Raw genomic sequence first — 27,481 nt, forward strand, 5'->3', positions numbered from 1 at the left:
GTTGTTCCATTCTTTGGCAGGTTTTTGAACTATTTCGATTTGCTGTCGAAACAACATTTTTATTGAAATGCTCTGGCTCACGCACACATACCACAAAGGTCAGGGAGGACATATCTTTTTACAGCCGACGATGAGTGCAAGGATGCGGCTGACTGGTGATGGTGGGGATCCAAGAAGCTCCAGATCCTCTCCTTTCACCATCTGATATGCCGCGTAGCAGTTTGTATGCTCTTTCTGTGCGTTTGACCTATTTGAAAGGAGCGTTTCAGCGTCTCCGCCCTGAACTGAAGCCTAATGTCCCCGGCGGCGGGAGTCTGGCCGCTCTTCTGGAGACTCTGGAAAATCATTCGCAGCCCCAGCTGCAGCTCCAGACCGTGGCGGGGATGTTTGTAGTGGTGGGAGCGCAGCTGGTTCACATTGGTGAGAGCTGACCACAGGGGCTGTTGAGGTTCCTCAGAAGGGATCCAGTTGAGCATGGGTGTTTAATTTGTAAAGAATTAAAGCACAGGGACGAGTCTCTGGAGCAGGAAAAACAAGAAATGCAGGTAATCTGACATAAATCACTATAGACTGGCCTATTTCTTTAGGCTGTGATATGGTGTCAAGTTCTCGCCAGATAAAAACTGACACCACAGTGAAAGCGATACATGAAAGAAGCCTTTATTTCTGCAGCTGCATGCAGGTGTGGCCTTAGATCAAGCTAAACATTTAACCTCCTGTGTCCCCTAATGGCTCGGTAAGTCAGATGAAGCTGGATTTTAAAATATTCATATGTTTCCTCTGAGTGGCCCATTCAGTCTGTTGACTCCAGGGAGCCTCCGCCTCGACGAAATTACTGGATACCAGCGACTGAGACACCCAGAGGAGACGCGAGCGAGGTGCAGCTCTGCAGTATAAAGAGAGGCAGCCGCTCTCAGAGCAACAGAGAACACGCTTGTGCAGTGCAACGGGGAGGCTGCCTGCCCTGAGAGGAGTTGCTGCATAGTTCTAGTTGCATAATGAGGAAATAACTTCAGGTGAAAGAGAAAATACAAAAGGCTCTCTTGCCTGTGGAGGAACGTGACACGACACCAACCTGGATTCATTTACGTTAAGAAGAGTCAGTTATGACTGATTGTCAAAATCAAAGCGATCCAGATCATCCCCATGGATTTCTTACTTCAAAGGTAGGTAGAATATATTCCCTGTAGTGATAAACTGAAGATTAAATTAATTTCTTTTAATATTTTAGAATAAAAAAAGGTTAACTATGTTTGGAAAATAGTGTATTTATAGCTTTATTTATTTATTTATTTATTTAATAGCTACCTGGATTGGAAATGCTTTATAATTAATTATTGCTATTTTTATTTCTTAATTATTTTCATATTTATAGCAATATATTAATACCCTTTAATGGCAGAATTTAACTTTAAATAAAATCTAAAAAAGAAAAATAAATATAATAAATATGTGTGGGGAAAAAAAACACAAATATGATGTATAGTTACTTAAAAAATAATATTTAACACTACAATGAAATGGGCATTATGTATCTGCACATATTGTACAGTAAGGCGCTCCTGATGACTTGGCGAGCGGTGGTAAACAAGTCCACCACCATCAGCCTCTTTGAGTCTTACTTATTGATCTTCTGTGCATAAATAAATGATCAAATTACCCCCAGCGCGTGTGTTTATGTGCAGGATTTGCTCCGTTTCGCTCTACCTCTAAGTAAAGGAATCATTTTAAAGGAATGCGCCGCGGCGGTGTGTTCGCCGTCCACAGTAACTGTCCAAACTTGTTCAGGCTTCCCTCGTTCGAAGGAAAAAAAAAGTTCGACTCTTTGCTCGGAAATGAATTTGTTTAAAGGAGGGCAAAGATAGATGTGCACATATCCCCCACATATTTCCCTTGGTAGTGTTCACAGCTACATGAACGGCAGCTGCAGTCGTGTGGGTTCTCTGGTGGACACAAGCTGCATCATTTAATTGGCATTCATGTCTAACATTTTGAATCTGTGTGCGGTTCAGACATCACAGCTCGGATTCCTCAGTGACTGATTGATAGCTCCTTATTATAAAACAAAGTTGCTGGTATATTTGTTGCTGCCGTAAATCTGTCGGCTTTTAATGTGCGTCCTATTAGCTCAGAGCCTTAGAGATGAGAAAACAGCCTCAAGTGTGTTCAATTTTTGCAAATCTGCAAGGCCGAAGGGAAACAAGTTAAGGCTCGATGGACGTGAGACACGATACGTCTCCTTATTCTTGTCGTTGGGCAGGAGTGAGATCTGGTCAACTTCTCTAGATGCTGATGCCGTCTGAACTGTTGAATTGGGGGCAACAGAAATGAAGCTCGACGACGGCAGCATCGCTTTTAATATTCAGAGAGAGAGAGAGAGCGCCTGCGTTTTTATACCAGATACGATTTGGTCCTGGAATAAGAACCTCCATCGTTTAAGAGGTCAAACCAGTTCACTGCTCAGAGTCTGGAGGAAAGGGTGCAGCAGTTAATATTTAAAGTCAACGCTTGATCTCCAAGGAAAATACTCTAATACTAATGATACTAATTTATTGCAGTGGGTCATATCCTTCAGTCTGACAGATCCTTTCTCCCTCTCAGTATTTTCTCAGCCAGAGGAACCACGTCAGGCCCAGAGCCCAGCTGTGATGCTGGCGATGCAGCGCTCCAACTCCTCTGGCACCGCCGCCTCCTCCCCCATCTCGAACCACACCGCCGCGGAGCAGTCGCCTGAGATGGAGGCGCACAACGCCACCGCCCCGCGGAGCAACCCCACGGCCGCCGTGCTCAGCATGACCCTGGGCATCCTCTTCAACGTGGTGGCGCTGATCATCCTCGCCAAGGCTTACAACCGCTTCCGCCGCCGGTCGAAGGCCACGTTCCTGCTCTTCGCCAGCTCCCTGGTGGCCACAGACCTGGCTGGACATGTAATCCCTGGAGCGCTGGTGCTGAGGAGATACACCGCAGGCCTCACGGCTGATCCGACCGCCAGCTTTCGGGGTGACCCTGCGGATCCGGACTCCTCTTGTCTGTTTCTGGGAGGCTGCATGGTGTTCTTTGGCCTGTGTCCACTCTTTCTGGGTTGCGCCATGGCCGCTGAGCGGTGCCTGGGCGTCACCAGGCCTCTGCTTCACACTCGTCTGGTGACCACAGCACGGACAAAGATCGCACTAACCCTGATCTGGCTGCTGGCTCTGTGCGTGGCCCTCCTACCCTTCTTCAGCCTGGGCGCCTACACTTACCAGTACCCCGGGACGTGGTGCTTCATCAGGGTGATGGAGGGCACTAAAGGCACAGACCTAGCCTTCGTGATGCTGTTCTCTGGACTGGCTTTGAGCTCTCTGGCTCTGGCCTTTGTGTGCAACACCATCAGCGGGATAACGTTAGTGAGAGCTCGGCTAAAGAAGAAGCCCGACTCCCAGCGGTGCTCGGCCAGGTCTCATGACACTGAGATGGTGGTCCAGCTGGTTGGCATCATGGTCACCTCCTGCATCTGCTGGAGCCCTCTGCTGGTGAGTGCAGGAACAAACTTGTCGATACGCCGTCATAAATATCATATTCTCTTTCAGAGCAAAGTAGATTTGTTCAAATAATTAAAAAAACCACAACAAAATCACATTCAATCTCTAAACACAGTATTATTCAAGACAAGCTTAATCATTTTCTTTCGTATTTCTTTTAAATGGATATAACACAGACCACTTGTGCCCCATTTAGATTATTTATTTAGACAAACTTTCACAGATTTTTAAGTACAAGTATAAGTAAATTATTTTGATTTGAAACCAGAAACCCGTTGAGGTTTCAAATCAGGCGCAGACACAGAGGTTAGAAGCGAAATTGAGACTCATGACCACGGAAGGCCGTTAAGTGCAGCAGGAAACAGGAAATTTTATCTTTCACAATCATTCCAGCCCGCTTCAGCAGCACCCTGTAAAACGCAGTGACTCAACTCAGACTTCAGGGCAAGAGGTGTTCCCTCTGTGACAATACGCAATTCCCGTAAGACTTTCCCCACAAGTGCAAGTGCACTGTAATGGACACATCTCAGACTTCTTCTGACTTGCACATTTGGCGCCTTAGGAAACTTTGAAATGCCGTTCCGTGGGGTTGAGCAACGTTTTGCTGCACAGAACGAGTTTTGTTGTTGCCAGAGCGTTTTTTTCCGACACGTGTAGGAAATACTTTTTGCACACGAATGAGGCTTGGTAAACAGAATGTGACCCATCGCAGACAGGTCTGTCACCGTTATCGAATTCCTAACGGTTGCGGTAATCGTCGGATTTCTGGAGTGTTGAACGGCTGTTGAATCTTTTTATCCCAAATCTGCAGACTGCCCAACTTTCAAGCGATTAAGGGAAAGTCGCTAAAGCCAACTGCTCACATTAAATCACAGCCTGGTGTAAACGCGGCGCAGATTTTGCTGCAGTTGTCCAGTCGGTCATGGTAGTAGGTAGGGGTGAAAAACAAGCCTAAAAGGTCAGGATGAGAGTCAGGCACGGGGCACCGTCCCTGGTAAGGAGCTCAAACCTACTGATTTGTACAAGAGACACTAAGATGGAAAGGGTTAACCCGGACAAAGGGAGGTCTGAAGTCATAACAGGTCATATTAGACCATTTTAATGGAGGTGAATGGTAATGAACTCATAATCACCTCTGTGAAAGTTCCCGGTCATGCAGATCATGGTGTATCGAAAAAAAATAAATAAAAGAGTGCAGAGTTCCTTAAAGGCGTCTCATCCAAGTAGCCTCTTGAGTTCCAAAAGACCGACGGGGGAGTCTGGGTTTAACTAGAAGCATGTGTTGCTGATGAACTCATAAATCATGTCACATTGTTGTGAATGTGCCGGTTTATTCAGCTTGAGGGAGGAGAGTGGATAAATGTGGTGCTTATAAAAAGTACTCAACCCACTGGATGCTTTTCCCTTTCAATGGGAAAATTAATGATTTCTGTGAATGAATCAAAAAGCACAGCGCTCCGTGTGTGTGTGGACGGGTCTCATCAGATCAGGTTTGCACATCTGGACATTTTCCTCCGTCCTTGTTTGCCGAGCGGGGGTCGAATACAATACAAACACATCCATCACTGTCGGCTCATCGAATAAATCTGTTTCCTTTTTTATTTGTTTCCCCGCAGGTCTTTGGACTGATGTCCGCCATGCGCTCCTACAGCAACACCCTCCACAGCGACATTGACACCTACAGAAGCCTGATGGTGACGGGGGTCCGAATGGCGACCTGCAACCAGATCCTGGACCCGTGGGTCTACATCCTGCTGCGACGGGCCATCCTCAGAAAGATCTACCGCCTCACCAAGAGGCAGGCCAGCTTCAAGGGAAGCCTGTTCCGCTCCGTCCGCTGGGACATGAGCTCCTTTCAGATCTCGGAGAAAAACACTGTGTCTAAGATTTAAAGGAATCGGACGTGGCATCTATTCCTTTAAAGTGATCTTCTCTTTCATTTGGAAGTGGGATCAGACTTTCTGTCCCGACTTGTGGGAATACAAACCACTCTGGTTTATGTAAATGAAGTATTTTGATCTTCCGGATTAGATGGTTTAATGTGTGCTAGTAGCGTACATGAGAGTGCAGTGGCAGTCTGTTCTCTGTGAGAGCAGATGTAAATAATAAAAAAATAAGATTTTAGTCAGTTTGACTGTCATGTATTAACTTTATACTCTCAAAGGAAACATCTCAACTCAAAAGTCTATAAATGTTCACTTTGTTCTCGGTGTAAAAGTCTGTGACGCACGCGAGGGCGAAAGGAGAAAGGCTGTGATTTACCTCGGCAAGAAGATGTGAAAAAAAAAAAAAAACACCGATGTAGTGCTGTGACATGAGTGTGAATGTGTCTTTAATTATGTGTTTGTGTGAGTGTGTATCTGCGGTGTATCTAAGCTACGTGCTGCAAAAAGCTGAACTGAATGTGACTTTGTCGAGAAAAGGGAATGTAGGATGACATAATAAATGGTTTTCTGTAAATGCTGCATCTCCTTTTGGATCGTAATTGATGCTTTATGTGACGTTTCCTTCCCTTCGAATGCTGCCATGTGGAAACACAAGTACGTCCTGTGGAAATAGCCGACTTTAAACAAGCAAACTGATCGTCTTTGCAAAGTTAGTGCAATAATATGTTTATGTCACCTTCAAATGAAATTAAAATTGGATGAGAGGGTTTCAGAATAAGAGCCAACCATTACAACTTCCTTAATACAAGATCTAATAATCTTAAAAAGACATCCAAACGATGTTCTGCATCACTAACAGTTTGTCCAGCACTGGCCACAACCAGGAAATTCAGCCACATTGCAGACTGTTTGATACAGAAAGCAGTCTCTTTCATCTCAGGATCTGCAAGTAAACTTTACATCTGTTTAAAGTCCAAGTGCATGCAAAAAGAGATGGCAATCAGAATCACTGAAACTATAGTTTCTGTCGTACAAGAACAAAGCCACAGTTTGCCAGTGAACAAAGACCAGGCACACCTCACGTTCCTATATAATATTAAATATTTCATTATTGTTATCACCAAAGAAACTGTATTTAAAGTGTAGTGTAAAGGAAAGCTGTGCAGATCAGCTCCGTCACATCTTTATCACGAGCCTCCTGTTTGGGGGAAAACTTCCTGTGTGCTTCCAGAACCAAAGATCACACACCCCAGGGAGCCCACCCACTTCAGCCCTGTGGTTTTAACATCTCACCTGATAAAGACCATGTAAAGGTTGATGCCGAACCACTTTGGACTCCCGCTGACCCCGAAGCCGGATCTCCTGCAGTTAAGATACAAACCCGGCTTTAGGGTGGATGACGCTGCCATCTATCTGCTGCACGGAGCCACTGTGAGGGTCATGTATTTGACTTTAACGCTGCATAACCACCGCTGCTCGAGGGGAAGCTACCTGCCACCACCTGCCGAGGAGACTGACATCCTGCAGGTGTGCAGGACGCTACTCAGGCCATTTTATGACGCTGTAGTCCGAGAGGAGGATGTTGGCCATGAGAAACGAGAACTCCTGTCACCCTCTGCTGCTGAGGCTGCTGCAGCCGCGGTGCACGAGGGAGCGTCTCCAGATGTCCTTTGCCCCTTCAGCAGTCGCACTCTTCGACCTCAGCATTTGTTTGCACACTGCTACGAGTTTCCTCCACAGGAACCAAATAAGGCACAGTTATCCTCTGGACAATACATCTGTTTGTCACTGTATTGCTTCATCCTGTGCACTTCTAGTAACTTTCACGTTGTTCTCGTGTCATTTCTGGTGCAATACTTGCTTTTTAAGAGCAATCCTCCAACTGGAGTTTGTCTTTATTCATGATATTCATGAATGTGTATATGTATATTCAGCCTCCAGCACGTCAGCCTTTTATTTTTCACTTATTATTATTACTTTCTACATATCCAGGTCTCATTTAATAATACATAGTTGTGTGAGCAGGACATATCAGAATCAGAATCAGCTTTAATGGCCAAGTATGTACACATACAAGGAATTTGACTCTGGCAACTTTTCTCTCTGGTACAGAAGCAGCCTAAATAAGTGAAATAAAATAAAATAAAATAAAATAAAATAAGATAGAAATACAAATAAATCTGAATCTGTACACATAAAATATAGGATAATATATACACCAAACCAGGATTATTGTACAGTGAGTATATACAAGTATATATAAGCCAATATACTCTTATATTATGTATTTTTTTTTAAATAAACTGTTAATAAGCTTTAAATAAACTAACACCAATAAATGAAAATAATCTGATCATGTAATAGGATTATAAACGCAATCTCGCGTTATCAATTAACATGATCAGCAAAGCCCTGTGAATGAATCAGCCAGCTAATTCAATTCAACGCAACGCTTGGTAGCCACGCCCTCTGATTTAGAGCTCCCTTGTTCCCTATTGGCTAGGCCTGTAGTCACGTGTAACTTCCGTCCAATGAGCGCCCTCGCTTTCCAGATCGTGGGCGTTTCCATTCGCGCTGCTGCCGACACCGGGAGCTAGCGTGAAGCTGTCCGCTAGCATCAACGACACCACGGTAAGTGATGAGAAAATGTCTAAATTCAACCCCTGGCACATTCGTGGTTGATTATAATACCACGCATAAACACGAAGCGAGCTGCCGAAGTTTGTTATTGTGTGCTAGCATGGCCCCGTATGCTTGAAAACTTTGATATATTTGCCTTTGTTCGGCAGAGCTAAGATGCTAACGCTAACTGTGGCCGAGGATTCAATGGGGTCTCCTCGGTCTCGTCTCCTCGACCATTTTGGTGCCTGATAAGCAGCAGAACAGCGTTTAAATCCAACCTCGAGCGTGCGTTTGCGTCGTCTCCAGTTATATTTACTTCTGCTTTTTGAAAATGCGACGCGTGGCTAATGTTTTGGCGTGTTTTTTTGTGGCGTTTGATGGAGCGTGTCGTCGCGGCGCAGATAAAATAATAATAAAAAAAAAAAAAAAAAACAGACTGGTGATCGGTTTTGGTGCCGGGGGCTTGTTAGCTAGCTCCCGTCGCCAAAGCAGCCACCGCACGGAATTAAAATGGCGTCTGTTTTTTTTTTTTTTTTTTTAAATGTAAGGTTCTGGTCCGGACGTTTATTTAACAACACACACACACACACACACGCTCTTCCTCTCAAATTCACTCGGGTCGCTGGTGTTTTGACCACAACAGCAGGTCCGTCTGGCTCTCTCCAGTAACTTGTTGACTCCAGCACACAACTGTGTTTATGGTTTACACGTCCAGTGTTTATTTTGACTTCAGCTAGATTGATGTAAGAAGTGTGTTTACGAGCCCTGGGGGTGGGGTGGGGGGGTGTGTGTCACGATAAATGAATGAGAAGACCTCCCCGCCCACTTAACACCGCTATTTCACCCTGATCACATCATTTTTTGTTGGAGTAACACTAAAATATCTGCTCCTTCTGGACATGAATCAATCATTTTTATTTGTGGAGCAGCTGTTAACGTTAGTATGGCGCGTGTCAGGCAGCAAGTGAACATCTGGACAGCCCCTTACCTGTATTATCTGAGGACTGCATGGCGCCACGATGTGCTGCGATGCTCTGAGCAGTGTTCTTGCTTTGGCACGGCGTCCCGAGGTCTGCTGGGACACCTTGGGACCTTTGGGTGGAAGCCGTATTCCCTGAAAGCCTCGTCTTTCAACAGGATGGTGCTCCCTGCCACAAACTAAAAATAGTTCAGAAATGTTTTAAGGAACACAACAACGTGTTCAGGGTGTTGACCTGGCCTCCAAATCTCAATCCAGTCCAGCAAATTGGGTTGAGCTGGAACAGTCCGATCTTCGGAGGCCGCCACGTCGTAACTTGCGGGGCTTAAAGGATCCTTGATGCCGGATACCGCAGCCGGAGTCCATGCTTTGACAAGTTAGGGCTGGTTTGGTGACACAAAAAGGGAACCTACACACTATTAGACAGGTCATAATGTTGTGGCTGGTTTGCTATGTTTCAACGGTGAACATTTCTGCTTGTGAGAGTGTGTCTCTTCCTCAGACGTGTGTTTGCTTCAAGCTGTTGACAGGAAGAGGAGTTAAAATAGATCTTTTTCTCCCTTCGTTGTTAATTTTTTCCAGCTGTGACATCTAAATTTATTTTCTTCCTCTCGCAGAGACGGACAGCAGCACCGCCACCCCAGAAGAATACTGTCATTCACTGGATACACAGCGGTCACCACGGCCTCAATAATGGTAAAGATTTACTCTCAGTGTCTCACGTGTTTGTCATGGAACAAAAAAAAAAGCACGCAGTCAAAATAGAGGACGCGCTTGCCCCTTATGTCAAATGTCACCGTTAACGGGGCAAATAAACACGTCGTGTCTAATTTAAGTCACAGGGCTTGTGCCAGCATGCCGCCGTCCCGGTCTGCCCGAGGCTTTACGGAGCACATGCTGCAGCTTCCACATCACCGCTGTCCTGTAAATTGGCTTTGGCTGCCTGTGCGTACACCCGGCTTGTGTAATCGCTCGCGTTAGAAGCTTGGCCTTGTTATTTATTGTAATTAATCAAAGTGACAGGTAAAGTAGGTCTTTTAATAAAAACCCAGCAGGGCTTTTATTTATTTTTTTTTTCAGGTTGCCTGAGAGCCTGTCTCATGGGACAGGATTAGTAAAAGTTAGTTGAATAACTGTTCTGAACAAACTGGAACGTTTTCAGATGTGTAACACGGACTGAATTTGACCGGGCTGTGCTAAAAATAGTAATAATGTTGTTGTGTAACTCTGTCGGTTAAAGTGACGATGAGATGTTAATGCATGTCAGGTTTTGATTTGCACCAAATACAGAGATTCCTGCAATACAGAAGATACTTTGCACATTAGGTCTGCTTCTTTAATCACTGCGAATGGGAACCATCCACACTGAGATGGACGCTGTGAAAAACTTTGTGATATGAGATGAAACAGTTTCGCCAAACAGTTGATTTGTGAGCCTCTGACTTCTTGAAAGAAAAATACGAGAGGAAGTTTCACCTGCTGATCATTTCTGCAGTCTAATTGATCTTATCAGGGGCTGGTAGCATGAATAAAGTTCGTTCAAAGCCATTTTGGATGAATAAGTGCAGAGTATCAAACCTGTTCCGAAAATCTTTACTGATGAATGAAAGTGCGACAGAAGGCAGCTCCCAGATGTCTCTGTTTTTAATCTACCATCTTGTTTCTTTTCACCCCCAGCCTCCCCCGATGCGCCATAGATCCATGCGCGTCTTCATGAATGACGACCGCCACGTCATGGCCAAGCACTCTGCCATCTACCCGACTCAGGAGGAGCTGGAAAGCGTACAGAACATGGTGTCCCACACGGAGCGAGCCCTCAAGGCCGTCTCCGACTGGCTGGATAAGCAAGAGAAGGGAACTTCAAAGTCTGACTCTGACGGCGCAGATACTGAAAAAGAAAGGTGAGGAGGTTTGAGGGAAGTCATCTCTTCCGCTCAGTTAAAGAAGTGAAACAATCTCTCTTAACATTTTTGTCTTTCTTTGACTGTATCCAAAAGCGAGCCCAAAGATCAGGCCACCCGGTCTCTGCGTGGCGTCATGAGGGTGGGACTGGTTGCTAAAGGCCTGCTACTGAAGGGGGACTTGGACCTAGAGCTGGTGCTTCTCTGCAAAGACAAGCCTACCATCAATCTCCTGAAGAAAGTGTCCGACAACCTTGTAACGCAGCTTAAGGTGAGAGCGCGGCGCAGCTAATACATTCTTAAAATTTAAACGTCTATCTCTATTTTTTACTGTTGCATGTTATGTAAATGTTATTATATTTATCTGCTCTGTATTTGAGGAGCGAGAGATATTTTTTCAAAGGTCTCGCTTGTGGGCAGTGAAGATCCACTGGTGACTCTTACTTTGCTGTAGGCGCATCTAAAAATATTTCATCCACAGCTGATAAACCGAAGTACAGGATGCTTTTGTGCAGCTTCTTCTGTCGTCGTACGTTTAAATCCAACCAGCTTCCGGGCCCGACAGTGTTCTCAGAGTTGTAGCTTCTGTCGAATGTCGTTGCCCGGTCTTATGAAGCTAGTCGTTCAAAACCGGTCTTGCAAGATTTGTAACAACAGTGTGCAGGGAATGGCACCCAGCCACATTTTATATATTACCCCAAAACAGAAGTGGAGGCACCAATTTGTCTTAGTGAGTCCTGGACAGTCTGATCATCTGCAGAGACGGTTCCTAACGTTTCCTCTATCGCAGGCCATCACAGAAGACAAGTACGTGGTGACCCAGCACATCCGCGAGGCCAGTATCATCATCAAGAACACCAAGGAGCCCCCGCTCACCCTCACAATCCACCTGACATCTCCCTTAGTCCGCGAGGAGATGGAGAGGACGGCCGCCGGAGGTAAGCTCCTAGACGAGGGCTGCAGTGTTTTACTCAGTGGAGCCCTTCCTCCAGCAGGGAGGCCAGGCAGGCAGGCAACTAGGCTAGACAGATATTGTTTATTGGGCCTTCAATGGAGCTAGGGGACAAGAATGCACTGTCACATAATGAAACGTTGCTATGCTTATAGCTCTCTAGACACTCTCGTAGTTCCATGTAATGTAATTGTACATTTTTGATGGCCCAATATACAGTATAGGGCAGGTAGCTAATGGCTTTCTCTCCCCCCCTCCCCCTTAATGATCAATGTCACCAACGAAGGCTTACTGAGAATTTAACCAATTAAAAAAGAGAGACCACGTTGTTTGCATGTGTTTTATCATTGATGATGAACGGTTTGCATTGCAGCAAAAATGAGTTGCAAAAACACGCGGTGAAGCTCTTTGGTTGTCAGACCCGGCAGTGGGCTATTGACTGTCTCTGACGTTCCTTAGCAGGGAAGGCCCGGGGTTACAGATGATGACAGGGACACTAGAGTTTGGGTAAATACGCTCATCCACAAATCAAACTCAAGACACCACAGCAGACGCATGGAATAATTCAGCTGCAGCAAAGTAAGATTACTAGCAATCCTCTCCCGAGACGATACTGAGGATCTCGGCTTTCAGCAGGGGTTGAACCTTGACCTTATCTGTAGCCCCGCGCTAACAGCGATGCCCAAGTTTGGGTCTTTTACATTTAGTAAGCCATCAGTTTTGCTGCAGTGTGGACTTGTTTTGATACCCACCTTTTGTGCATCTGATAACTTCTGCCTGTGGTTCCAATTCTGATTCTCTCTGTCAAGCCTTCTAGTTTGTCAATTTTTAGGGACGCTGGACCTTTGACCAACTGGCCGCTCTCTGTCTCGGAAGGGGCAAAGTGCAGTGTACCCAGTATAGGGGCGAAGGGGAGGGGCTCTACCACCCGTTAACGCCAGAAAAGAAACCTTTTTTTTTTTGTTGTTTTTTAGGAAAGAAGGGTGCTTTCACGCCTAGTTTGTTGTTCCGAAACCCTCCAGGTCGTTTTGTTGGAGCCGAACAAGTAAACCAAGCTGACGTCGGTCTCAGCCTGCTTGCAAGCCCTTCCTAGAGTAATTTGTAAGCTTATAATCATATTACCAAGCAGTTTGCTTGATGTGAGGAGAAACTGTGGGGTGAATACGGAGCTGTATGCTTCTAGATCGCGTCTTGTTCTTTCGGACACGTCTTCTCAGCGTGTACGTTAAAGCCTAGATGCTTTAGCGTTGGTAAATGAATAACAGAACGGCAATAAAGGCCCGCACTCGCTTTGGATTCTCCACTTTTAATTAGATTATTCATTCCCGCTAATGTTTCCAAGCACGTAGCGTTGAGGGTGTGCCCTATGAACTCAAACTGAATCTAGGTGAAATGTAATTTATTAAGTAATCCCTGAATCGGAACAAAACATAGGCATGAAAGCATCCTTAACCAACCGTGGTGAGACAACCTCCCATTGAATACAGACAATTTTTTCCCAAATAAATACACTTTTTTAGTTTTTTAAAAAATATATTTTAAGTGAATTTATATAACCCGCTCCACAACGCTGTAATTCAGGTGGGTTTTTAGTGTAATAGTCGCGTACTGGGAGGTTGAGAGCGTTTGGTGGTTTCTTCAGCGGAGGGGTCCCCCTCCCCTTGCCCCTCCAGCCTGTGGTTTGGGAAAGCTGCCTGTGTTCCCCCTGGCCGGCTGACAGAACTCCCCTTGGTCAAACTGTACCTTGTCTTCTTATTCCACCTGCCAATAGAAACGCTTTCAGTCAACGATCCCCCGGATGTTCTGGACAGGCAGAAATGCCTAACTGCCTTGGCGTCTCTCCGCCACGCTAAGTGGTTCCAGGTTTGGATCTTGTCTTTATTTGTCTCTAAAAACAGAAGTAGTTTGAGTTTATGCTGTTTTATTCTTTTTTTTTCTTTTTATCATTTGGGCGTTTGATGTGTTTTATTCTTTTGTTTATTTACTCTTTTTTTTTTTTGGAGTGTAGTAATACTCGATGACCTGGATGTTTTGTTTCTTAGGAAACCTTTGTCATTACACTGTTGTAGAGTTGCTTTGCTCACTTAACAGGTTCTGTGGCAGCAGCACCATTATTTTTAAAATCATTAGTCTCTTTATTTGCAGATGTTTAACTCCAATCAGTAAAATAAAATCTGGGACTAACACACCATCTGTCCAGGTGCAATATTTCTATAATGTCAGTGTTTCTGTGAGTGACTTGTTGTTGTTTTCACATTTTATGCAAGCTCCTCGTAGAGCACCCCCCCCCCCCCCCCTTTTGCCGCCCCCATTTGGTAGTTTTTGCCGAGAAACTGTTCCTTGTAGTTAACCATGTTTGATAATCATAGTACTGTCATCTGTGTCATCTCCGGCTTTCACACTTTAACAACCGGCGCTCCATCTCTGCAGCTTGTTATTGTAGAGTATGTGGCCTCAACTTTTCCTGCTCTCTGGCTGTTTCTGTTCCTCTGTGTGCCACAAACTCCACGGGAATATTGCACCTCGAGTCGCACCTTTTAAAAATTGTTTTGCCACTAACTTTTCAGCTCACGTAAGCACACAAAATAAATAAATAGGTGATTTGTTTCTCATGTTGAAGCTGGTATTTAGATTGAGGTGGATTTATTTACTTCTTTTCTCCTGATCAGAAGTCAGACGCATGTTTTCTTAACCCACAAATAAATATCACATCAGATCCCTACACCATTGATCCTGTTGGCTATAAACTTACAGACGATGATATGATATGAAACATTACTCCTTAATGCCTCTGGATATTTCCATAATGACAAAGCTAAGCCGTTCTAGTCTGTGTGGCTTCTTTTTTTTATTAGTTTCCATATATTTGGATGTTTTTTGTCTCCACACAACCTTCCTTTTTGACTAAAGCTTCTTGTCCACCTCATGCCCCTTCCTTCCCTCTCCCCCCCGCCCCTGCTTGTGTCCCCAGGCCAGAGCCAACGGGCTGCGCTCCTGTGTCATTGTCATCCGGATCTTGAGGGACCTGTGCGCTCGCGTCCCCACGTGGGCCCCGCTTCGTGGCTGGGTGAGCAAAAGAAACGTCCTGTTTTGATTGATATGTTTGCTCAAAATCACAAAGATCCAGAGACGAAGGCAACGGGACTTGTTGGTAGGGATGCACCGAAAATTTTCTGCGGTTGTTGCTTGCACATGTTGTTTCTGCGATAAAAGTCTGAAAACTTTCAGCGATAAATTTTCGGTTGCGTTTTCGTTTTTTTCGCCCGAAAATTTATGGCCGAAACAGGATGTTGTGATGATCCAAGCAACAATCGCAGCAATTTTCGGCCAAAAATTGCTGCGATTGTTGCTTGCACGTGTTGTTTCTGCGCTAAAAGTCCGAAAAGTTTCGGCCAAAAAAACGAAAATGCACTTTCATGCGATAAAAGTCTGAAAACTTTCAGCGATAAATTTTTGGTTGCATTTTCGTTTTTTCGGCCGAAAATTTATGGCCGAAACAACATGGCCGAAACAGGATGTTGTGATGATCCAAGCAACAATCGCAGCAAGATTGTTGCTTGCACATGTTGTTTCTGCGCTAAAAGTCCGAAAAGTTTCGGCCGAAAAAACGAAAATGCACTTTCATGCGATAAAAGTCTGAAATCTTTCAGCGATAAATTTTCGGTTGCATTTTCGGTTTTTCGACCGAAACTTTATCGCTGAAACAGGATGTTGTGATGATGCAAGCAACAACAGCTGCCATTTTCGGCCGAAAATGCCCCAAAAGTGCATTTTCGTTTTTTTGGCCGAAATTTTTTTGGTGCATCCCTACTTGTTGGTTTTTCACACCGGGATTGTTTTTTGGACGACAGTTTCCATTAAAAACTCCTCGTCTGCCTGGATACCCAAAAAAAAAAATAAAAAAAATCAAGCCACCACCTTCACGGTTGTTAAACTGCAGAGACACTCTTTAACGCAGTGACCTAAAATCTCTTGTCGTCGGTGACTGAGCTTAAAAATAGCATCCTCGAACAAAGCGTCTCCCCCTCTCTCCTGCTTTGCAGCCACTGGAGCTGATCTGTGAGAAAGCCATTGGCACAGGGAACCGGCCCATGGGGGCAGGAGAAGCTCTGCGGAGGGTTTTAGAGTGTCTGGCTTCAGGAATCCTCATGGCAGGTAGGAATCTCCTCTCTCTTTTGTTGGTTTGATGTTGGTGATTTCTAAATTGGCCGTAGGTGTGAATGGATGTTTGTCTTTCTGTGTCAGACTGGCGACCTGTCCAGCGTACACCCTGCCTCTCTCTCACTGATACCGACCCTCCAGAAGATACGGATTACAGATGATGAATTAATGTTGGTTACTTTAAACTTTTCTTCATGTTTTAGATGGTGCTGGAATTTCTGATCCATGTGAGAAGGATCCCACAGATGCTATCGGCCATTTGGACCAGCAGCAAAGAGAAGACATCACAGCAAGTGCACAAGTGAGTACAGCTGGGAAACGTTACAGACTCTGTTAATTTATTCATGTTTCATTCAATTACTTAATTTAAAGCCCTACAATGCCTCCCTTGTTGTTAAAATTATTACGTATATATATATTTTTTTGTTGTTAAAATTATTACGTTTGTAGTGTAGCGACCCTACAGTAATGTTCTTGTTATAATTCTTAAATTCTGTGATTTCTGACCGTCTGTGAATGTGTGTGGTACGGGCAGGAATGTGGTTGGATGAGAAAGCGAGGGGGCGGGGTGAGGTGAGGAAGAGAGAGTCCTGCGTGTGTGTTTAGGGAGTATGAGTGAGGAGCAGAGGAAGAACGGAGAACTGTCAGATAAGTTAACTGTCGTTGTTTTGCCGAAGTTACGGCCGACAGTAACTATTACGGTTCATGTAATAAAATAAAGGTTTGCGACCAGCTCCTCGTCGTCCTTTTAACGTCCGGTCAGACGCCACAGAATGTTCAAGAGCGTAGAAAGTGTTCATAAGAGTATGGAAAAGGTTAATAAGATTGTGGGAAGGGTTCATAAAGGTTTAACATACATGTACAACAGCATAAATAATAAAGTAAAAATGTGGTCGCTACTTCGCGGATTCTCTTTTCGCGGGGAGAGTCTGGAACGTAACGATAGACGGGGGAGTCTGGAACGTAACGATAGACGAGGGAATACTGTAAATCCAGTCAGCTCTCAGGGTTGAAGCGTCTGTCATGTTTTGGATCTCCCACACAAGTTGACTATTCTTGCTGCGGTCTCACGGGATTTGTCGAGCAAAACCCATCTCGGGAGAGGTTTCTAACGAAGGGAGGTTTCTAACGAATGGAGGTTTCTAACGAATGGAGGTTTCTAACGAACGGAGGTTTCTAACGAACGGAGGTTTCTAACGAACGGAGATTTCTAACGAACGGAGATTTCTAACGAAGCAGGGAATCTGTCCAAGGACTTAATAAATCAAGATCGGGTCTTTAAAAATCAAGATCGATTTCAATCAGAAAGACATTTTTTTTTTTTTTAAACCCTGATAAACTGAGTTGGGTATATTCACAGTTTGCTAAATCCATAATTCCCACCATGTCTCCTCCACCCTCAGCATGCCTTAAGGCTGTCAGCCTTCGGACAGCTTCACAAAGTGCTTGGAATGGATCCCCTCCCCTCTAAGATGCCCAAGAAACCTCGTAGCGAGACTCCTATTGATTACACAGGTAAACCAGTTTTAAGTGAGCTACATACACATTTTACAGTAAAGACAAATGAGACGTTTTGTGTTCTCATGGGATATTGTGTTGTGATTCAGTGCAAATCCCACCCAGTACGACGTACACTCCACCAATGAAAAGGCCCATTGAGGAGGAGGAGGGAACTGACGACAAGAGTCCGAATAAAAAGAAGAAGAAGCTGCAGAAGAAATGTAAGTGCTCTGGAATAATTCTTAAAAAAAAACCATTAGATTAATAGATACTGCTCAGTAGGGATGTCTAAATCGTTAGTTAGGTTTGGTTTAGGTCTGCCATAAACAAAACCACGACCCTGTAGCATCAAAACTTCTTCTTCTGTTTTAATGGTGGTTGGCTACCACCAAAGACCCAAGCAGAAGAAGAAGAACCAAACTCATGTGACTAAACACTTCTGCTGTGTGGAAGAACTTTACTCTGGAAATAAAAGTCATTCAGATAGCAATTTGTAAACTGGGCAATGTGCATGTTTAATGAGGTGGTAATAGGAGATCGTCATTCAATACCTGACTCAACACCTACAAAAAAAAAAAAAAAACACAATACAGAATCCATGGAGTCCACTCAGGCAAAGGCTGCACTCAACCAACAACAAATACTAATCACAGTGTTTAAAAGAAGACAGAAGTTTCTTTGAGACGATGTCTAGGAGACAAATATTACAGAGTTTATGGTGTTGGATGACCAGAACATTTCTGGATCCAAGGTACGGCTACCTAGCCTGACGAGCCAGACCCACATTAAATGTAGGGTCTGGGCACTCTCCATAGACAGGGCTCAACCGGAGGGGTGGGATAAACGGTTGTCTTTCAAACTCCCTCTCCACACAATAGGATAGCGCTACAACCAATCAGAGCAACGAAGAAGGTGACGTAGTCAGAGCGACGGAAAAGAGAGTTCCTTTCTCAGAGAAAAGCTTAACTTCAAGCCTTTCAGAGTGGCGGCCAAAGCCGATTCGAAAGAAAGTTGTTCGCTAGCAGCAGCCATCGCTCTGGTAGTTCTAGCAGGATGGGGAATTCACGCGTAATTCACGGAACTTATAGCGAGCCGAAGTCCCGCCCCTTCCGATTGCCTCCATGGGACCTATCTTTCGAAAAAATATGAACGGCAGTCTATGACGAAAGTAGGGCCGGGACTTTAACGCGTTAATTAAGATTAATTAATTACACAAAAATAACGCGTTATTTTTTTTTAACGCATTTTAATCACACTTATTTTTGCACCGCGGAACGTTTCTCACTGGATGAGTTTCGGCGGACCGATTATACTGGAGCACCAACTAGCGTTCATTACCAGTGTCCTCAACAAGCAGCGGGTGCTGCCGTGAGCCCCTCTCCCGTCCCAAAGCACTCACAGGCGGTCAGTCTCACAGTAGCCCCGCGCAGCAGCGGTCAGAGCAGAGAGGGAGAACCACGCCACCGCGTCCAGACTGCAAACGAATGACGCATGCGCAAAGCTGCCGCTGATCGCGCCCTGGTTTACAGAGCGGGATGTAAATGTTTCTTCACTGTCACACTAAAATAAATAATAAAATAATAATCCATTTAGATTGTTAATTTTGTCAAGTAAAAACCGTTTGTACAAAAAATGTTAAAAATATTCTAGTTATGGCAAAAAATGCTCATGTTCTTCTGTGCCTGTGACTTGTAGGCTAGAAACTAAACCAAACTTAAGAAAAACAAAAAAAAAAAAAAGAAAAAACTTAAGTTACTGTGCCAGAGTGTCTCTTTAGAGTCATTTTGCCAATACCAAGCCCTGATAAAGGAGGCGCGTTAATAATACAGCGTCCATCACAATTACATCCAAAAGGTAAATTATGCAAATTAGCCGATGACGTCATTTAGCGACTTCTAGCGACTTTTAGGACAGCCAATAGCTACTTTCTTTTCCTGAAGAGTTGGCAACACTGTTCATTACTTCAGACAACAACAAACCACAGTGAACATGAAAGAAGAAGCTGATGAGACCGCTTTGGTTGGCCCCGTGGATGGGAAATTTAGTCATTATTCAATGGTATACTAAAAATCCATATGAAAAAAATTACTTCTCACTGTTCTCAGGTCAAATATTTATATGCGATTAAAATGCGATTAATTTCGATTAATTAATTACAAAGCCTCTAATTAATTAGATCAATTTTTTTAATCGAGTCCCGGCCCTAGACGAAAGATAAATTATTTTCTGGTCCCGATCGACTTGTGCCTTGGATTATACATATATTGTTTTTCAGAATAAAAAATGATTTTACATGTCAAGAATGTCACAGTTTGTCGCAAGATAGTTAAGTAAAACGCTATGGAAAATACGTAATTAAACGAACTACAAGTCCAAGTCGCTTACCGCTTACCCGCATGCTGGCGCGTACAGAACCGACCAAAACTCCCTTCGTGTAACTACAGCTCTCGACATGACCCGATGATTTTCACCTTGTTTGATGCTTCTGCCTTCGTCCTGGAAGAAGACGGTAAAGCTCAACAAGGAGACAGCCATAGTTCTCTCGCAGGTCAGTCGTCATCATGTTAAGCCCGCCCACCGACTCGTGATTGGTCCGGTACATCTTGGATTTTTCGAAATCTCAAGTCAACGGAGAGTAACTAGACTGACCCCTGGAAGCAAATGTAATTTGCTGCCACTAGGGGCAGTCTAGATTCTAGGCTAACGGCTACCCTAACCTCGAGGACAATACAAGTACAATAAGAAAAGCCGATCTGGGATTGAATTGGGGGGCAAGAAATCTGGTTTGGGACATCCCTATGATTCAGTGTGTATTTACTGTGGTATAATTTCCGTCTCTTCTTCCCTCCAGCTCCAGAGGAGAAGGCCGAGCCTCCCCAAGCTATGAACGCCCTAATGAGGCTCAACCAGCTGAAGCCAGGTCTCCAGTACAAACTCATTTCCCAGACCGGCCCAGTTCACGTCCCGGTTTTCACTATGGCCGTGGAAGTGGATGGCAAAACGTTCGAGGCTTCCGGTCCGTCCAAACGAACCGCGAAGCTGCATGTAGCTGTGAAGGTAGGCGTTTTAAATTTCATAGTTGGATCAAACCAAATCGTCTTTCTCGTACAGTTTTTGTTTGATAGTTCTTTCAGTGCTTTAAACTACGGTGACTCTGAACACTTTCAGGTCCTGCACGACATGGGTCTGCCCACTGGAGTGGAACTGAAGACGGCTGAGCCAGTGAAATTAAAGGAGACGGTAGAAGCAGCCGCTGTGGAAGAGTTGAAGCCGGTGGAAGCACCCGTAGACACCGCTGCCGCCGTCACGGCCAACGCAGACAGCACTGACGCTGCAGAGGTACGAGTGCCACCAGGCTACTTGCTCTTCTCTTCCTGTGCCACTGAATGGTCTTAGTTTACCGACCATATCTTCGTTCTTATCAGACTGCTCGTCAACAGGGACCAATCCTGACCAAGCACGGCAAGAACCCCGTGATGGAGCTGAACGAGAAGCGCCGCGGCCTCAAGTACGAGCTCATCTCGGAGACGGGCGGCTGCCACGACAAGCGCTTCGTCATGGAGGTGGAAATCGACGGGCAGAAGTTCCAGGGCACGGGGTCCAACAAGAAGGTGGCGAAGGCTTATGCAGCCCTGGCGGCTCTGGAGCGGCTCTACCCTGAGGGCTCTTTGGCTGAGTCAGCTAAAAAGAAGAAGGGACCCCCCATGGTAAGCAGCCCGGGGCCATCCACATAACTCCTTACTAATTTAACAGAGGTGGAGCGGAGGTGGGCAAGTGGTGACCTGTGATGCAACCCACATGCCATTCAGAGTGGGCAGACTTATAATTTTAAGCATTTATATAATTTTAAAGTGTGAGTTATATAAAAAATCATCCCCATACACTTGTCATGAAGGAGGAGCTTAGCTCTAGAGACAAACATGTTTATTTCTGCTGTAAAGTTGGGGACAGACTCACTTTTGGAGAAAGCCTCAAGTGGTCATTTGAGGAACTGCAGGTTGTAGCGCTTCGGCGTTAGCTTAATTTTTTTCGGATGCCATTAATCCGTGGATTACGCAACCTTAGATATGTGGCAGCTTATAACAGTTTATATGTGATTCAATGACATCTGGTGACAATTATTCTAATGTTAGCCAAAGGGCTGCAACAACTAATCGCTGACGTCGGCTACGTTGATGCATCGATTTGCGTAGAATATGTTGATAAGTCTCAATGTTTACTAAAAAAAAAAAAGTTGGAATCCAAACATGAAAAGTGAAGAAATTGTTTAAAGGGGAATTACTGTTTTTTTACAACCTGGACCTTATTTCTAGCATAAAATATCATCGTTTACTCACCAATATCACTTTTGTTTCATTTGCACTCATTCAGGAGATATTTAGATCCGCGTATATCCATATAGCGAGAGTGATCAGGGCACCGCAACGCAGTCTCTAAATAACGCATTATCTGCCGCAAAACTTGTTCATTTCACCAATATTTTGTCATGATACACTAGTGCTATTCCCCATTGAGTCTGGAGTTACCTGTTATCATCTTCCGGGGTCAGTTGGTCAATCTACAGACACCGGATGATGTCTTCTGACCTGGATGATGAGCGGCGCGCGCACCTGCGACGGTCGGCTTGTTTGCCTGTAATTTGCTACTGCTATTTTTTTGCAACATGGGTGAATATTTTTCCGACTCTGATGTTGTGGACGAACCATAGCAGTTGTAAACAAGCCAACTGCGCCGCTTATCCAGGTCAGAAGACATCATCCGGGGTCTGTAGGTCAATCTACAGACCCCGGATGATGATAACAGGTAACTCCAGACTCAACGGGGAATAGCACTAGCGAACGATAACAAAATATTGGTAAAACGAATGAGTTTCGCGGCAGATAATGCGTTATTTAAAGGCTGCGTTTCAATGCCCTGGCCACTCCCGCTATATGGATATACGCTGATCTAATAATCTCCTGAACAAGTGCAAATGAAACAAAAGTGATATGGGTGAGTAAACGATCGTATTTTATGCTAGAAATAAGGTCCAGGTTGTAAAAAAAACAGTAGTTGCCCTTTAAACAGCGACGCAGACACTTATGAGATGCTTGTCGTTGTACTTTCATCCAGCAGAGGGCAGTAAAACAACCAGTAGCTCAGCACAAGGTATTAAAAGTTTGATTTTTTTAAAATGTTTTGTTTCCTCTCAGCACACCCAAGGGTTCGGCATGATGGGAAGCGCTGGAGATGGGCCTGCACCCAGGGGTAGAGGAAGAGGAGGGCGAGGCCGTGGAAGAGGCAGGGGTTTCAATAATGGAGGAGGATATGGACAAGGAGGTAAAAAGAAAACACTTCCACTTTTGTACAAAACTGGTTCTGATGGTTCATATTGTGTTAAATCTACGTATTACATTCGTGTCCTCCTTCCAGGTGGCTTTGGTACATATGGTTACGGGAACAACGCTAACTCTGGATACAGTGAGTGTTCATTACTATTATTATTATCATAATTCTGGTGTGTTTGTCATTCGTGCTGCAATCAGGCTTTCATTTACCACTTGTGAACCGTATTATTTTTATAATACAACATGCTGGGATGTTCCCAGTGATTTTACATTTCTCTGCTTTAAGCCACAGGATTGAATCTGTTTTTGACAAGCCCCCCTTCCCCCCCCCTCTTCTTATGAGTACCCCTTTCTTCCTTCTGGCAGCCTGTTCTGAGGACTGACCTACCTGAGCGTGACAGGAGCAGAGAAATCTAAAAAACCCAAACAAAAAAACCCAAAAAATAATATAAGTTTGAACACAATCTGACCAAATGAGTGATTGAACTGCCACCTTTTTAAGGCAAGAAAAAAAAAAATCAAAATAAAATCTAATTTTGATATTTTCTTCCCTTCTCTGCCCTGTCTCACTCTTTAGGTGACTTTGTCTCAGACTGCTATGGCTACCACGAGTTTGCGACATAAATCCTCCCCACTCTTAAAAAAAGAAAAAAAAAAAAAAAAAAAATCAAAAACAGTTCCCGTAGAGAGGATTTAAAAAGAAAAAATGGACAAAATACTCAGTTGTGTTCCAGCTGCATCATGAACACCCTTCACCACCGAGTCCACAACCCTGGGAATAAAAGTGACAGCGACCCTCTGCTCTGTCTCGTCCTGACATCTCGGGGAGACGATCCGACCACCGCATGCATGTAGCCATAAGACACTTCCCGTTCTCTGAACTTGCCGTGGATGTACCCGAGCGCCCGGACCTCCCCAAAACTGTGGGGCAATATTTAATGCCTTGGATGTCTTAACTTGTCATTCTGGGGACGGGGGCTGTGTTTCTGGAGTTAAGCTGGACGACAATACTGCCTTTTTTTTTTTTTTTTTTTTGGATTATTGTTAAGACCGCAGCAGCCTGGTCTCTTCGTCTCCATACTGCTTGTATGAAAAGGAAAAGAAAAACACAAAGCTGGCACGATTAGTCTCTGTCTCATCCTGATGCCTTCCTGTTACTTCCGATCATGATTTTGTATTTTCCGTTTGGCTTTTAAACGTTGATCATGTAAAACCTGCTGTTTCTGCATCGTATCCGCAACACTGTCAAGTCACGGCTACACTGAATGCACCATCCAGTCTGTTACGGCATTTGGCCTTGATGAACTGAGAGCTCCGAGTTTGCACACGCGGACTGAATGAACTTAAATATCTGACGTTCCATGTTTCCTCAAATACAGAGGCTTTCATTTCTAACTCTCTCTCTGTCTGATAAAGACAACCGGTCATGTTTTAGTACGAGGCCTCCCCTCATTTCGATCCGCGCCACATCTCTGATGATACAAACACTTCCTGTTAGCGGTTTCAAAATAAAACCTTGGCAGCATTTCAGTGGATGGAAACCCTGGACATTTATTGTGAAGCATTAGCAGCCATATAAAATAGCACTCACACACTCAAAACAATAATCCAGAGCAACAGAATATATTATTTGTGTTGACCCGGCTTTTATTTGAGGAAATGTGGTGCGTTTGGGAAGGGAAGGCTTCTTGCTTTAGCTGTTTTTATATGTTTATTTTGTTTGTTTTTTTAAATAAATGTGACATTCATTACTTTGCTACTACAGGGTCTGATTTAATTCCCTTTACCTATAATATAAGCATGCAAGCAGTTTAAAAAAAACAACAACTCTGAGCTTACTATACTGTTGTTTGACAGATTACTACAACAATGGTGGAACGAACGGAGGAGCCGGGGCAGCCAGCAGCCCGTCAGGTGGCCCTCCAGCCAGCAGCGCAGCACCTGGATCAGCACAGGGCTCCTACGGTTCGTACTACCAGGCCGACGGGGCCTACACTGCCAACGCTGCCAACAAACCTCCAAAAAAGAAACCCCCAGTGCACAAGGGAGGGAAGGCGGCTTTTCCAGGTCCGCAAGGGGTAAATAGCGGACCTGCGGGGGGCTACCAGCCCACCAGCCCCTCTGGACAGGTCTCCTACAACCAGTATGGCCAAGGATACGGACAGGGGAAGAAGAGTTTCAACCAGAACCAAGGGGGAGCTGGAGGCTACTCGTACAGCACTGCCTACCCAAGTCAAGTGACAGGAGGTGCAGGAGGTAACCAGGACTACAGTTATGAAGGTGGGTTGAGGATAAGTTTGAAGATCAGTCTAAATGTTAAATTGCGAAGGTTTAATTTCCCGTCACGTATTTTCCTCGTAGGTTTCAACAACCAGTCAAATTACAACTCGCAAGGAGGCGGCAACCAGGGCTTCGGCGCCAACCACTCTCAGTACCACAACCCGGTGGGCTACGGCCGGGGAGACAACAGCATGAACTACCAGTACAGATAGAGACTCTGAGACTCATCCAAGCATCGGCGTCTCAAGCCTTCTCCAAAGAAAGCGACTTGATGACTTTGCCTGTGCTCTCTGCCTCCTCCCCATGTTCTCTACTTATGTGATTTGTTTTGGGGGGGGTGGGGGTTTAAATGTAGCACATGTCGGCACAAAATGACCCGTATGGACTTTTTCAGTGTCAGAGCTGCGTCGTGGATGTTTTTAGTGCTCCGTTTCAGTGGTCTGGTCAGTGCTTATATGTCTATATTTTATTTTTAATCTACGCTGCCAGTCTTCGATGTCACTAAATAAGAAGGCTGATGCTCTCAATAACTCACTCGCTGACTCTGACTTTGTTTCTTTTCTTACTAACCAGATGTGAGGCTACAGCCATTTTTTTTTTTCTCTCTCAATGTGAATCTAGTAAAAACCTTTGAACTACAAAGGTGGTTTTATTTTTTGTAACTATTCCAAGGGCCCGAATAGCTTGTCGTTTTCTCCAGCGCCTGTAATTTTGGCTTATTTTGTAATTAGTGTGATGTAGTTATTTTAATAAATGGTTTTGATTCTGGAGCCCACACTCTGATGTTAAATCAGCATTTCTGCTCAATGTAGCTTTTGAATTGGGTGGGATTTGTTCCTATTGATGTATAACAAAGTGTGTTTGTATCAATAAATGATTTTTATTTTGAATACTAAGTCCCAGAGGTTTTCACGTGAAGCCCCCAAGCGGAGAGCAAGTATTTGTACTATTCATAAAAAGTGGATAAGTCATGACCTTATTAAATAATAGACTGATTGGCATGTAACTGAATAAAGACAGTTAAAATATGTTTCAAATAAACGAATAAATATTTTCAAATATTAACTACTGACAAAGACATTGGTTTAAGACTAAAATATTTTTCTAAGCTTCATTTTATTTATACATACATGGACACATTTATCATATAGTGACTATAAAACAAAATGTGTTTTTTATGATTTTTCTATCATTTGTATTCAACTTAAAATAGCTCGTGTACAACCCAATAATTTACAGTATTGGAAGGTCCATCCTCCTCCGCTGACTCTGGTCCGTCCAACAGTCAGAGGTCTCAGCCTGGCATGAGCCGTAAGCATGAGCGTATGGTGTAGCCCTCAGCCAATCCAGTGGAAGGCCATTATTGGTCCTTATAGTATTTTTATACTATAATTATAGGTACGTTCTCTCTGCGCCTTGCCTGTCTGTTTTTTTCTCAGGGGTCTCCGGTTTCCTCCCATAAAAAAAACCTTTGGTATTACTATTTCTTTTCAGTATTATATTAACTGGCATCTTTAACTTTACTGTACATCTTTCTCTAGTAGTAGTAGTTTCAGTAACCATATGTTTTTTTATCTACAATCATAATCTGTTTATTATTATTATTATGTATTTTCATTAATTTTATGATTTATTTATTTTTTGTCATTTATATTTTTGTTTTTATTACTGTATATATTTTATTTCTGTGAGCACCTTGGGTCAATTACATTGCGTTAAAGTGTGCTATATAAATAAACGTGACTTGACTAAAATTGGCCGTAGGCCCACGAGTAGGGCCTGTTCAGACTTTGCATCAAGATCCGATCTGGGCTATCCAATCACAAGTGACCAGTTTTAGATACGTGTGTTTAACACGCATGTCCAGATCCAGTCAATGGTCCAGATGCATCTCCATACAATGGTTGTCTCTAATGGATCTCTACCGCTGCTTCAGAACCAAGAACAGCGCTGTTGTACGTGTTTGCGTCATGACGTTAATATTTGTTGATCTCCACCCTGACGTTAATCAGTGAATGCATGAGGAGCACCTCTTTTGAGTATAGAGGGCCTTAAATGTGATTCAGGACTCATTGTGTTCACATTACCAAAGGGATGCGGACACATGCAGCCCAGACCACCAACAAACGAGGTTGTTCTTACCCCAGGACGCAGATCGGATCCCAATAATTTATTGTTCTTTGTTAAATAATTTACAAAAACAATTGGGATTAAAAATAATAGTGGTTAATTTATGGTATTTGCGATATTTTATTGTCTTTCCGGATTTTTTTGGTTCTTGCTACACTTTTTTTGAGAAATATTTTGTAAAACATTCGTCTAGGTGGCTACGATACAGTTATTTTAATAATC

The 27,481-nt window shown here is 44.1% G+C and overlaps 2 protein-coding genes across 5 annotated transcripts; both read left to right on the forward strand.

Annotated features, from left to right (window-relative positions):
• Positions 1–953: 953 nt before the first annotated feature.
• LOC311506399 (prostaglandin E2 receptor EP1 subtype-like) lies at positions 954–6,404 on the forward strand. Its single transcript, XM_084570348.1, has 3 exons — positions 954–1,166; positions 2,602–3,512; positions 5,138–6,404. Exons 2-3 carry the CDS (start codon positions 2,649–2,651, stop codon positions 5,411–5,413), a joined length of 1,140 nt encoding a protein of 379 aa, XP_084426474.1. The 5' UTR covers positions 954–1,166; positions 2,602–2,648; the 3' UTR covers positions 5,414–6,404.
• Positions 6,405–7,977: 1,573 nt separating this feature from the next.
• On the forward strand, positions 7,978–26,019 carry ilf3b (interleukin enhancer binding factor 3b). Of its 4 annotated transcripts, none has more exons than XM_084570642.1 (18): positions 7,978–8,038; positions 9,626–9,704; positions 10,686–10,909; positions 11,006–11,180; positions 11,700–11,847; positions 13,633–13,724; positions 14,833–14,928; positions 15,905–16,016; positions 16,226–16,323; positions 17,426–17,537; positions 17,630–17,743; positions 20,374–20,579; positions 20,691–20,861; positions 20,948–21,229; positions 22,715–22,841; positions 22,935–22,982; positions 24,707–25,129; positions 25,211–26,019. In XM_084570642.1, the coding sequence occupies exons 2-18, from the start codon at positions 9,702–9,704 to the stop codon at positions 25,339–25,341; spliced, it is 2,562 nt and encodes an 853-aa protein (XP_084426768.1). In that variant the 5' UTR covers positions 7,978–8,038; positions 9,626–9,701; the 3' UTR covers positions 25,342–26,019. The 4 variants fall into 4 exon arrangements, with proteins under 4 accessions (XP_084426768.1, XP_084426770.1, XP_084426771.1 ...); XM_084570644.1 differs by having other exon boundaries at positions 20,963–21,229; XM_084570645.1 differs by lacking the exons at positions 24,707–25,129; positions 25,211–26,019 and adding an exon at positions 23,427–24,650.
• The last annotated feature ends 1,462 nt before the right edge of the window (positions 26,020–27,481 follow it).

The sequence above is a fragment of the Chelon labrosus genome (genome assembly GCF_963514085.1).
Source record: "Chelon labrosus genome assembly, chromosome: 21".
NCBI classification, from domain to species: Eukaryota; Metazoa; Chordata; class Actinopteri; order Mugiliformes; family Mugilidae; genus Chelon; species Chelon labrosus.

What these genes read in the sequence shown, in the direction of transcription:
- ilf3b (XM_084570642.1), top strand. An exon ending in ACATCACAGCAAGTGCACAA is followed by an intron (nt 16,324 to 17,425) that starts GTGAGTACAGCT and finishes CTCCACCCTCAG; the next exon opens with CATGCCTTAAGGCTGTCAGC. An exon ending in GAAGAAGCTGCAGAAGAAAT is followed by an intron (nt 17,744 to 20,373) that starts GTAAGTGCTCTG and finishes TCTTCCCTCCAG; the next exon opens with CTCCAGAGGAGAAGGCCGAG.
- LOC311506399 (XM_084570348.1), top strand. Translation starts at nt 2,649, where the DNA reads ATGCTGGCGATGCAGCGCTCCAACTCCTCTGGCACCGCCGCCTCCTCC. An exon ending in TCTGCTGGAGCCCTCTGCTG is followed by an intron (nt 3,513 to 5,137) that starts GTGAGTGCAGGA and finishes GTTTCCCCGCAG; the next exon opens with GTCTTTGGACTGATGTCCGC.